The 12,479-nt window shown below is 50.4% G+C and overlaps 2 protein-coding genes across 2 annotated transcripts in view; one reads left to right on the top strand and one right to left on the bottom strand.

Annotated features, from left to right (window-relative positions):
• The first annotated feature begins 2,570 nt into the window (after positions 1–2,570).
• DCTPP1 (dCTP pyrophosphatase 1) lies at positions 2,571–8,589 on the top strand. The gene is made up of 3 exons (XM_011933578.1): positions 2,571–2,760; positions 3,477–3,587; positions 7,750–8,589. Exons 1-3 carry the CDS (start codon positions 2,660–2,662, stop codon positions 8,048–8,050), a joined length of 513 nt encoding a protein of 170 aa, XP_011788968.1. The 5' UTR covers positions 2,571–2,659; the 3' UTR covers positions 8,051–8,589.
• The window catches only part of ZNF771 (zinc finger protein 771), a 21,385-nt gene continuing 11,946 nt past the window's right edge, over positions 3,041–12,479 (bottom strand). Inside the window, exon 3 of the mRNA XM_011933579.1 lies at positions 3,041–3,760. Coding sequence (XP_011788969.1) covers positions 3,743–3,760 — 18 coding nt within the window. The 3' untranslated portion in view covers positions 3,041–3,742. The remainder of the gene's footprint in view (positions 3,761–12,479) is intronic.

The raw sequence follows: 12,479 nt of genomic DNA, 5'->3' as shown, positions 1-12,479 counted from the left end.
AAAAAAAAAAAAGACTGGAGAAGAGGAAAAAGAGCAATTAAGTAGGTAACCGACAGTGCTTACTATATATCTTCCTGGACTATGCAATCTAAACATGCCTCCAGTCACTTTTCACAGTATGTATGTAAATATCTATTGAGAAAGGGTCTCACTCTGTTGCCCAGGCTGCAGTGCAGTGGCGTAATCATGTCTTACTGCAGGCTTGACCTTCCTAGGCTCAGGTGATCCTCCCACCTCAGCCTCCCAAGTAGCTGGGACCACAGGTGTGCACCCCCATGCCCAGGTTTTTTTTTTTTTTTTTTGAGACAGGGTCTTGCTTTGTCACCCAGGCTAGAGAACAGTGGCATGATCTTGGCTCACTGCAACCTCCATCTCTCAGGTTCAAGCGATTCTCATGCCTCAGCCTCCCGAGTAGCTGGGACTACAGATGTGCACCATCACACTCAGCTAAGTTTGTATTTTTAATAGAGACAGGGTTTCACCATATTGCTCAGGCTGGTCTCGACAAACTCCTGACCTCAAGTGATCCACCCACCTTGCCCTCCCAAAGTGCTAGGATTACAAGCGTGAGCCACTATGCCCAGCCTTTCATAGTATTTAAAATACAGTCACATTTATTTTTTTCATAATATTTATCACCATTTCAGGCAATACATCATAGGGTCTAACAACAGACTGTGAAGCCAAACTGCCTGGATTTGATGCCGGCTCCACCACTTTACTAGCTGTCAAGTTATTTAACCTCTCAGTTTCCTTATCTTTAAAATGGGGATGACAACAATATTACCTACCATATAGGGTTGTTGTGAGGATTAAATCAGTTGCTATGAGGATAAATATGTAAAATGCTTAAAATAGCTACCCCAGTTCCAGTTCATTCCTGAGGTCCCACTGTATTCTAAAGACACTCTTGTATCCTTATAATAAATTCCTTTTGGCCGGTGGGGGTGGCTCATGCCTGTAATTCCAGCTATTCGGGAGGCCGAAGCAGGAGGATTGCTAGAGCCCAATCCAGCAGTTCTGGTTCAAGACCGGCCTAGGCAACATGGTGAAACCCTGTCTCTACAAAAACTTAAAAAAACAAAAATAATAGATTTCTTTTTCTCGCTAAAACCGGTTTAAACTCATTTCTGTTGCATGTATCCAATTTTGACGGCTAGATAATATCATTTGTATAAATATACCTCCATGTACCCATTCTTCCGTTGATAGTCATTTTATTTTCAATTTTTTTCACTCTTAGAAACAAAACTGTGGCCGGGCGCGGTGGCTCAAGCCTGTAATCCCAGCACTTTGGGAGGCCGAGACGGGCGGATCACGAGGTCAGGAGATCTAGACCATCCTGGCTAACACGGTGAAACCCCGTCTCTACTAAAAAATACAAAAAACTAGCCGGGCGAGGTGGCGGGCGTCCGTAGTCCCAGCTACTCGGGAGGCTGAGGCAGGAGAATGGCAGGAACCCGGGAGGCGGAGCTTGCAGTGAGCTGAGATCCGGCCAGTGCACTCCAGCCTGGGCAACAGAGCAAGACTCCGTCTCAAAAAAAAAAAAAAAAGAAAAGAAAAAAAAGAAACAAAACTGTAATGAACTTCTTGCATGTGTCTCTCTGCACATATTCATTAGTTTCTCTAGGGCATATACCTAGAATTGCAATTGTCACAGCCTTGGGATTTTAATTTCCAAAATCTGACTCTGCCTTTTCCTACACTTTCTTACGCTTTCACTTCCACCAAGCTGGAAGCCTCTTTAAACATGTGGAAATCAGAGATAGTAGCCCTAATAAGGGTACAATAATAAATCATTCTTTACAAGACTACACCTGTTCTAGGGTTTCATAAAGATCTCTGCTTCTCCCATGGCCAATAACTCAGTGGTTCTGATTTGAAAGCAGCAACTCTGTGACTCGCCACCTCGCATATTCCCTGGTGTGAGTGAGCCTGGAGTTCTAGTGTGTGGGGTGAAGAAGCCGTGCTCGGGACCCATGAGGCTGGAGAGGCCGGCACAGGCCAGACCATAATAGGCCAAGTGTTTCAGAGCAATGTACGCTGCGCTGGGGCCTATTACCTTCCTTCGGACAGGGATGGGGCGCCCTCCATCGTTTCAACCACAGGACACAGCGACAGCGGGGAGCTGAAGTACTACTGTGGCCTGATCTTACTCCACTCTTCCCCTTCAATCCCATCCAAATAGTGTGGGGGTTGGCCTCGAGGGTTCTCAATGTCCTTAAGCCCTGAGAGATTTAATATCTATGCATAGGGCCTTTCATTTGTAGGGTTTTCCACCTGGCAGGCCCTTTTCCGCCGCCATTTCGCTTTGGCGCCCTCTGGAGCCCATAAAAGAAGCGACGCGTCTGCGCTTCCCCGCCCTCTGCCCTTCGTCTCTTCCCCGAGTCGAATTGGTACCTATACCTTTAAGACGCAGGGCCTAGCGGAAGAATTCCACGGCCTAAGACTGGAGCGCGCGCTTGAAGCTCCCTCAGATTGGTCCAGTGAGGGAAGGGGCGGGCTGTAGCAAACTCCACAAAAGTCACTGGTCTCCTTACTCAGGATCCGCCCCGTGAGGCAAAAGAGAACGCCTGTAATTGATCAGAGCTCTGGAGGCGGGGCTTCCAGCGTGGCGCGTGGGTCTTCCGGGCAGTCGCGGCTGCAGCGGGTGGGCGGCATGTCTGTGGCCGGCGGGGAGATTCGTGGAGACCCGGGGGGAGAGGACACTGCTGCTTCCGGCCGGTTCAGCTTCAGCCCGGAACCCACGCTCGAGGACATGTAAGCAGGCCTGGCCCAGCTCGGGGTGGGGAAGTCGCCCCTTTCTCCCGCGTTTTGGGGAGGGTTCCTGCATGTGGTCGGGAAGCGGGCTGGCAGCGGGGCTCGGGTCCTGGCTCTGCGGGCTGTCCCTGGGCGAGCTTTCTTACCTCATCTGCAAAATGGGCGCAGCGGTGCATACCTGAGGCAAGGGAAATGGGGTGGTGGCCCCGAGTGATCACTAGGAACGCCCTTCAGCCTAGCCCTGGGAAGATACCGGCACCCGATACCGCCTCTGCTCTGCAGGCGCCGGGCGTACGAGAGGGGCAGATGGTGTGCTGAGAGGTGGGAGAGGTTATTTCTTGCTGGAGGAGGTCAAGAAAGGCTTCTTAGAAGAAGGGCCTGTGGGACTGCCTTCTGTAAGAGAAATTGGATTTTGATGTGCGGCGATTCCAGGTGGAGGAAAGAAACTGCAGAAGTAGCAGCAGGAGATGGAATAATGAAGAGAGGTTTGTTACATTTGGCGAGATGTTAAGGGCAGCCCAGGGGCACGCCCGTTTTATAGATGAGGGACCAAGTTCCGGAAAGAGGAAACGACCTGCACAATACCATCCAATGAATTAGTTGCAGAATCTCCTGATTCCAGGCCCCCATTACATACTACTGGGGTAGCTGCCTTTGGGCCCTGCATCACTCTCTAACCCTGAGACTTGGGCTTACACGCCTTTGTCCTGTTTCAGTCGTCGCCTCCATGCCGAGTTTGCTGCAGAACGAGACTGGGAACAGTTCCATCAGCCTCGGAACCTCCTCCTGGCCTTGGTCGGGGAAGTGGGGGAGCTGGCAGAACTCTTGTAAGTAGATGGAAAGCTTCCTGGTAGAGTCTGAGTTGTGGGGGAGGGGAGCATTTATTTGGTCTTCAAACATTCATGGGTTCAATTTCCTCTCCTTATTGCAAGGCTCTTTGCTGTTGTCGGGGATGCAGAAAGGACTCACAGGTCCCTGCTCTCTAGGGGCACCCAGCCTCCTGGAAGACAGAGGTGTGAGGTGTCAAAGCAGCAGGGTAGGTCCCATCTAGCAAGAAGTAGTGGCAACAACCCTTTTTTTTTTGAGATGGAGTCTCACTCTGTCGCCCAGGCTGGAGTGCAGTGGCCTGATCTCGGCTCACTGCAACATCCATCTCCCAGGTTTAAACAATTCTGCCTCAGCCTCCCGAGCAGCTGGAACTACAGGTGCTCCCCACCACGCCTGGCTAATTTTTGTATTTTTAGTGGTTCCACCATATTGGTCAGGCTAGTCTCGAACTCCTGACCTCAGGTGATCCACCCGCCTTGATCTCCCAAAGTGCTGGGATTACAAGAGTGAGCCACCACGGCCGGCCCAACAACCCTTTTCCTCTGCCTCTGGGGCAGAAAGGAAGGTATTCCGTAGAGGACCTGCCTGTGGCATTCCAGACATGGGGACTACATTTGCAGGGGCAGTGAGGCAAGATAGGGCAAGTTCAATTCAGGGAGAATCTGATGCTCCTTCAGTGTAATCTTCTCGGGAAAAATCAGGGATTTGGAATCTGTTCTTTCTGATGTGCCCCAAGTGCCCAGTGCATAGTAGGCACTCAACAGGCATGTGTTGGATGAGTGCTAGGGCTGTGGAGGAGAGGGCTGGGAGATGAACCCACAAAGATAGGATCAGGGCTAGAGCATGATGGAGAGTTTGGACAGAAGCCCTGACCAGTTACGAGTGTTGGAAAGATCACTGTGTCTACAGGGTGGATTGGATGGATCACTGAGAGAATGGGGCAGGGGACACCAGAGAGTTGGCTCGTGTAGACCAGGCAAGAGGTGATGAGCCCTAGACCAGAACAGTCATTTTTTTTAAGAGAAAGGGTCTCACTTTGTTGCCGAGGCTGGAGTGTAGTGATGTGATCATAGCTCACTGCAGCCCAAGGAGCTCCAACGATCCTCCCACCTCAGCCTCCCGAGTAGCTGGGTCTACAGGCGTGCGCCACCACCCAGCCTGGCTAATTTATTTTTATTTTTTATGGAGGTGGGATATCTCGCTGTTGTTGCCCAGGCTGGTCTCAAACTCCTGGTCTCAAGTGATTCACTTGCCTCACCCCCCACAGCACTGGGGTTACAGGTTGAACCACTGCACATGACCTCATGACAGATTTATGAACATCACCTATGTGCTAGGTCTTCTAGAATCGAGATATGGCCTGGAACAAGGCAGAAAGGTTTCCGCCTTCACAGTGGAAGGAGGTTGACAGTACATCAGTAATTTCATATTAGAAGATGTGGAATTATGACAAGTTCTATGAGAAAAAGAACACAAGGTGATGACCCAGTCTGGCCAACATGGTGAAACCCAACCTGGACAATACCCAGTAGAGACACCCAGCTATTCTCTACTAAAAATACAAAACTTAGCCAGGCATGGTGGCGGACGTCTGTAATCCCAGCTACTCAAGAGGCTGAGGCACAAGAATCACTTGAACCCGGGAGGCAGAGATTACAGTTAGCCAAGATCGCACCACTGCACTCCAGCCTGGGTGACAGAGCAAGACTCTGTCTTAAAAAAACAAAAAAGGGCCAGGTGCGGTGACTCACGCCTGTAATCCCAGCATTTTGGGAGGCCAAAGCAGGCAGATCACTTGAGGTCAGGAGTTTAAGACCAGCCTGGCCAACATAGTGAAACCCTGTCTTTGCTAAAAAATACAACCATTAGCTGGGCATGGTGGCACGCCCCTGTAGTCCCAGCTCCTCTGGAGGCTGAGGCAGGAGAATCGTTTGAACCCCGGAGGCGGAGGTTGCAGTAAGCCAAGATTGTGCCACTGCATTCCAGCCAGGGTGACAGAGCAAAACTCCGTCTCAAAAAACAAAACAAAACAAAAAAGACCAGCCTGGCCAACATCCCAAAACCCTGTCTCTACTAAAAATGCAAAAATTAGCCGGATGTGGTTGCAGGCGCCTGTAGTTCCAGCTACTTGGGAGGCTGAGGCAGGAGAATTGCTTGAACTCGGGAGGCAGAGATAGCAGTGAGCCGAGATCACGCCATTGCACTCCAGCTTGGGCGACAACGAGACTCTGTCTCAAAAAAAAAAAAAAAAAAACCAGCTGGGCACTGTGGCTCATGCCTGTAATCCCAGCATTTCAGGAGGTCCAGGCAGGTGGATCACGAGGTCAGGAGATCAAGACCATCCTGGCTAACACGGTGAAACCCCATCTCTACTAAAAATACAAAAAAATTAGCCAGGCAGGCCCCTGTAGTCCCAGCTACTTGGAAGGCTGAGGCAGGAGACTGGCGTGAACCCGGGAGGCAGAACTTGCACAGTGAGCCGAGATTGTACCACTGCACTCCAGCCTGGGTGACAGAGCGAGACTGTCTTAAAAAAAAAAACCACAAGGTGACGAGCCAGGAGGTGACATCTAGGCTGAGCCCTAAATAACAGGAAGGAGCTAGCCTGGGGAATGCTGGGGGATGGGGAAGCATTCAAGGCGGAGGGAGTAGTGAGTGCAAAGGCCCTGTGACAGCTTGGCCTGTGTGCAAGGCAGAACAAGCCAGAGTGGCCTTAGGTGGGGAGTGAGAGTGGTGGGCAGGGGCATTGGAAAAGGCAGGCATCAGCCCATGCAGGACAGGAGGGCTTTGTCGGGAGTTTAGATTATATTCCAAGCACAGTTTGGATTTTAGCAGAGAAGGGGAAAAACGTCATTTGTGGGGTTTTTTGTTTGTTTGTTTGTTTTGAGACAGAGTTCTGCTCTTGTTGCCCAGTCTGGAGTGTGATGGCGTGAGGGTGTGATGGCAGGTCACTGCAACCTCTGCCTCCCAGGTTCAAGTGATTCTCCTGCCTCAGGCTCCCCAGTAGCTGAGATTACAGGCATGTGCCACCACACCTGGCTACTTTGTATTTTCAGTAGAGATGGGGTTTCACCATGTTGGCCAGGCCATTCTCGAATCCTGACCTCAGGTGATCTACCCACCTCAGCTTCCCAAAGTGCTGGGATTACAGGCATAAGCCACACCACCCAGCAGATTTTTGTTTTGTTTTGTTTTTTGTTTTTTTTGAGACGGAGTCTTGCTCTGTCGCCCAGGCTGGAATGCAGTGGTGCGATCTCAGCTCACTGAAACCTCTGCTTCCCGGTTCAAGAATTTATCTGCCTCAACCTCCCGAGTACCTGGGATTATAGGTGCCCACCACCACGCCCAACTAATTTTTTTGTTTATTTAATAGAGACGGGGTTTCACTGTCTTCACCAGGCTGGTCTTGAACTCCTGACCTCGTAATCCACCCGCTTCAGCTTACCAAAGTGCTGGGATTACAGGCGTCAGCCACTGCGCCCGGCCTGATTTGTGATTTTAAAAGATGGTCTGTGCTGGGTGCGGTGGCTCATGTCTGTAATCCTAGCACTTTGAGAGGCCGAGGAGGGCAGATCACCTGAGGTCAGGAGTTCGAGACCAGCCTGGCCAATATGGCAAAACCCTTCTCTCCTAGAAAAACAAAATTAGCTGGGCATGGCGTCATATGCCTGTAATCCCAGCTACTCGGAAGGCTGAGGCAGGAGAATCACTTGAACCCAGGAGGTGGAGGTTGCAGTGAGATCGCGCCATTGCACTCCACTCCAGCCTGGGTGACAGAGCGAGACTCTGTCTCAAAAAAAAGAAAAGATGGTCTGGGCAGGAGTAAAAGATGAGTTAGCAGGGAGATGAGTGGGGAGGCTTCTGCAGTGGTCCAGGTCCGAGGTTTGGTCTGGGGTGGTGATGGCTAGGGCTGGGGAGAATTAGAATTGGGCCTCAAAGCTTTGTCTCAACAAATGAAATGTTCTTTTGGCCACTCCTTGGCCCAGGGAGAGACACAGACATCTTGGTATCATCTGTTGGGCTCTCTTCCCCACCTGACTCTTCCCAGGGCCCAGATGGGTTGGGTCATCGTTGGAGGTGGGTGTTATTACTGCAAAGACTGGCAGAGCCCATTGTCCCATGTTACATCTGAGTGTGTGTCTGTCTGTGTTCCGCCCCTAGTCAGTGGAAAACCGATGGAGAACCTGGCCCCCAAGGCTGGTCCCCCAGGGAACGGTTAGCCCTTCAAGAGGAGCTTAGTGACGTCCTCATCTACTTGGTGGCATTAGCAGCGCGCTGCCGTGTGGATCTGCCGCTAGCAGTGCTCTCCAAAATGGACATCAACCGGCAACGCTACCCAGCCCATCTGGCCCGCAGCTCTTCCCGCAAGTATACAGAATTGCCCCATGGTGCCATCTCTGAAGACCAGGCTGTGGGGCCTGCGGACCTTCCCGGTGACTCCACGGGCCAGACCTCAACCTAGAAAGGTGGCCACAGGACTTGCAACTCAGGGTGGTGTCTGAAGAGCAGAGGGTGGCCTGGCTCTGGAGCCTTTTTCTAGTCTTTTCCAAATAGATCGTGGACCTGAGGTCTCCACTTCTTAAGGTCTGAGGCCCAGCAACCTCTAGAAGGTAGCCTCCTGGTGTTTGCTCTCCCAGTAAAATGATTTTGGGCAATAACTTCTAGATTCTTCCTGGATGCCCAGGGAGGCTCTCTGTCTCAGCAGGTGATGGCGAGGGGACCAGGGGTCCCTCTGAGCCCCATTCTCGTGTTTCCCTGTTTTTACCTTTTGCCTGCAGGGCAGACAGATCTGGTTTTTAGCAAATTCCCAGTAGGATGTCATGTAAGTTCCTTCCCCCTCCTTTTAGAGATTGGAGGCTATAAGAGTCCAGATGCTGGAGCCAGGCTGTCTGGGTTCAGATGCCATCTTTGACACTTGCAAGCTGGATGACATTACTCAAATTAATCTTTCTGCACTTCAGCTTCCTTGTCTATAAAATAAAAAGAATAGTACCTGCCCAATAGGGTTGTGAGGTTTCAATAAGTTATGTGAATGCTCAGGGTGGGGCCTGGCACGTAGTAAAGCACATTTGGTAAGTTTGTGGTTATTGTTATTACCTGTTTTCCTTTTTTTTTTTGTAAGACAGAATCCCACTCTTGTTGGCCTGGCTGGAGTACAGCGGTGTGATCTCAGCTCTCTGCAACCTCTGCCTCCTGAGTTCAAGTGATTCTCATGCCTTAGCCTCCCAGCAGCTGGGATTACAGGCACCCACCATCACGCCCAGTTTTTTTTTTTTAATTTTTTTGAGATGGAGTCTCACTCTTTCTCCCAGGCTGAAGTGCAGTGGTGCGATCTCAGCTCACTGCAAGCTCCGCCTCCTGGGTTCACACCATTCTCCTGCCTCAACCTCCCAAGTAGCTGGGACTACAGGTGCCCGCCACTGTGCCCAGCTAATTTTTTGTATTTTTAGTAGAGATGGGGTTTCACCCTGTTGGCCAGGCTGGTCTTGAACTTCCGACCTTAGGTGATCTGCCCACTTTGGCCTCCCAGAGTGCTGGGATTACAGGCCCGAGCCACCGCGCCCAGCCATTTGCCTTTTTTTATTATTATTATTTATATATAGTGTTGAGACTGAGTCTCGCTCTGTCACCCAGGCTGGAGTGCAGTGGCGTGATCTCGGCTCACTGCAACCTCTACCTTCTCGGTTCCAGTGATTTTCCTGCCTCAGCCTCCCAAGTAGCTGGGATTACAGGTGCATGCCACCATATCCAGCTAATTTTTGTAATTTTAGTAGAAATGGGGTTTCACTGTGTTGGCCAGACTGGTCTCAATCTCCGGACCTCATGATACGTTCACCTCAGCCTCCCAAAGTGCTGGGACTATAGGCGTGAATCACCGCACCTATATTTGCCTTTTTTGCCTTTTTAACTCAACTATCATGGGCCTAGAGCAGGAAATCAGGGTCAGGTCTCTGATGTGGGGTGAAACAGGGCTTCCTCCTTGGTAGAAGTAAAGGCTACCCACACCAAGGCTGCCACACCAAGGCCAATTTATTGTTTTTCCTCTCCACCTAAAGATAATGTTGAGGGTCGAGCGCGGTGGCTCACGCCTGTAATCCCAGCACTTTGAGAGGCCGAGGCAGGTGGATCACCTGATGTCAGGAGTTCGAGACCAACCCAGCCAACATAGTGAAACCCCATCTCTACTAAAAATACAAAAATTAGCTGGGCGTGGTAGTGGGCGGCTATAATCCCAGCTACTCCAGAGGCTGAGGCAGGGAAAATTGCTTGAACCCAGGAGTCAGAGGTTGCAGTGAGCCAAGATCATGCCACTGCACTCCAGCCTGGGCGACAGAGCGAGATTCCGTCTCAAAAAAAAAAAAAAAAAAGATAGTGTTGAGTGTGTAAGATTTGCCTGTTCTGTGACTTTGGGCACATCACTTTTTTCTGAGATACCTCTGACTGCGTCCGTCACAGGGTAGGCTAATGCAGGGGAAAGGACTTTTAAACTACAGTTGACCCTTGAACAGCACAGGTTTGAGTTGCGTGAGTCCACATTTGGTTGAATTTTTTTCAACCAAACATGGTTCAATAATACGGTATTTATGGGATGCAAAACCCATGTATGTGGAGGACCAGCTTTTCCTATACGTGGGTTCCGCAGGGCTGACGGGCTTGAGTATGCGTGGATTTGTGAACACGGTGGGGTGTGTCCTGGAAATAGTCCCCCACGTACACCAGAGGACATCTGTGCTTTCAGAATCTACAGTGATCGCTGATTTGCTGCCTCTCTGAGCCAGTCTGCACATCAGTAAAATGAGGCATTCTCTTTTCCTGGCCTCACTCTCTTACGTTTCTTATCCAGTGACCCCCATTCTTATTTCCCAGGTAAAACAGTGCATCAGATTATGTACCCAAACCCGCCTTTCTTCTGGCTCTCCAGTGATAATGGGATCTGCATCCTTACGAAGCCCTGATTCCTTCCTCTCCTTAATTGGGTGTCTGCTTTCCCTTCTGTATGATCAGCTTCTCTTCATTAGCCCTTTCTTCCTGTGCAGAAAGCATATGAGTCCCTTCCCTGTTGACAAAAGTGAAACCATCAAACCTCGAGCAGCCTCTTCAAAGGGTTGGCTGTATTCCCCCACTCTGCTTCCCCACTGTCCCATTTACAACCTTGCCTCCTGGCTGGTTTTCACCCCCCTCCACTGAAACAGCTCTCGCCACTTTCCCCGCCCTCATGACAAATGCAGCGGGCACCAGAGCAGCAGCTGATCGCCCACTCTCCCTGAAACACTTTCCTCTAGATTTCCCAGATAAGATGCTTAGCTGGTCCCCTATCTCTGGCTGTTTTTCCTTATTTTTAGTGGAGACAGGTTTCACCATGTTGCCCAAATTGGTCTTGAACTCCTGGCCTCAAGTGATCCTCCTCCCTTGGCCTCCCAAAGTGCTGGGATTACTGGCGTGAGCCACCGTGCCCAGCCACTTTCAAGACTCTTCTTGAGTGCTTTCTTATGGACATGGTGTCATGGACTCCAGACCTGATATCTCTAAGCTGTTATTGCCAGTCCCCTCCCTCATGCTGACCTAATGTTTAGCATGTCCAGGCTGGGGTATAACAATTGCCCCCACTTCAGCTCCTGTCTTGCTCTTCATCCTGCACCCCTCATATCAGTGAGACTGTCCTGTAGTCACCCAAGCTAAGAAATGAAGTCAGTCCCATCTCCTTTGCCTCAGCTCCAGGTCTACCACTATGAGTTCCAGCTCCCTACGGATGTCAGCTCCATCCTTCCCCTCTAAGCCCTCAAGGCTTTGCTACCTTGGATACTTTAACCTCACTTCCAAAACCTTTTTGTCCCCTCATTCCACCCCAGGGAACATCTGCAAGTACTACTGACCCTGGAATGCAGCTTTAGGGGCTCTCTCCACACTTCCCCAACCCCAACTTTACCTTCAAGACCCAACTTAAACATCACATCTGAGAAGAGCCTATCTTCCCATGATAGCACCAGTTGACACTGGACTGCAAGTGCCTGTTTACTTGTCCCTTTTCTCTGCCATTCATTGGCTGGCAAAAATGGACAGAAGGATTTACCTATCCAGGCATGGCGGCTCATGCCTAATCTCAGCACTTCAAGAGGCAGAGGTGGAAGGGTTGCTTGAGGCTAGGATGGGAAGACCAGCCTGGGCACCATAGCGAGACCCTGTCTCTACATAAATAAATAAATTTATTTATTTTTTGTTACTATTTTTATTTATTATTACTATTTTATTACTATTCTTTTGAGACAGTCTCACTCTTGTCACCCAGGCTGGAGTGCAATGATGTGATCTCGGCTCACTGCAACCTCCACCTCCCATGTTCAAGCAATTCTCCTGCCTCAGCCTCCTAAGTAGCTGGGATTATAGGCATCTGCCACCATTCCCGGCTGATTTGTTTTTGTTTTTGTTTTTGTTTTTTGTGTTTTTGAGACGGAGTCTCACTCTGTCTCAGCCTTCCGAGTAGCTGGGATTACAGGCCAATTAATTTTTGCATTTTTAGTAGAGACAGGGTTTCACCATGTTGGCCAGGCTGGTCTCGAACTCCTGGTCTCAGGTGATCTGCCTGCTTCAGCCTCCCAAATTGCTGGGATTACAGGTGTGAGCCACCTTGCCCGACCCAAAATAAATTTAAAACAACGCATGGGTTTGGATTTATGATGGGCCAGATTCCCTGGGCCTCTCATAGTACCCCATGCCAGAGCAAACTGTAGCCCCGAACCATTGCCTGGCCTCTATGTCCATAGGCTGCTGGCACTGAAATGGGTTGCACAGTAGAAAACAAGAAAAAGGGCCGGGCGCGGTGGCTCAAGCCTGTAATCCCAGCACTTTGGGAGGCCGAGGCGGGCGGATCACGAGGTCAGGAGATCGAGACC

The sequence above is a fragment of the Colobus angolensis genome, unplaced genomic scaffold (assembly GCF_000951035.1).
Source record: "Colobus angolensis palliatus isolate OR3802 unplaced genomic scaffold, Cang.pa_1.0 Scaffold128, whole genome shotgun sequence".
Taxonomy (NCBI): Eukaryota; Metazoa; Chordata; class Mammalia; order Primates; family Cercopithecidae; genus Colobus; species Colobus angolensis.
Note: the sequence above shows the minus strand (reverse complement) of the source record. Positions and strands in the feature narration are given on the sequence as shown.

Coding starts and splice junctions, on each gene's coding strand:
- DCTPP1 (XM_011933578.1), top strand. CDS start 2,660: ATGTCTGTGGCCGGCGGGGAGATTCGTGGAGACCCGGGGGGAGAGGAC. Junction 2,761..3,476: donor GAACCCACGCTCGAGGACAT/GTAAGCAGGCCT, acceptor GTCCTGTTTCAG/TCGTCGCCTCCATGCCGAGT. Junction 3,588..7,749: donor GGGGAGCTGGCAGAACTCTT/GTAAGTAGATGG, acceptor TTCCGCCCCTAG/TCAGTGGAAAACCGATGGAG.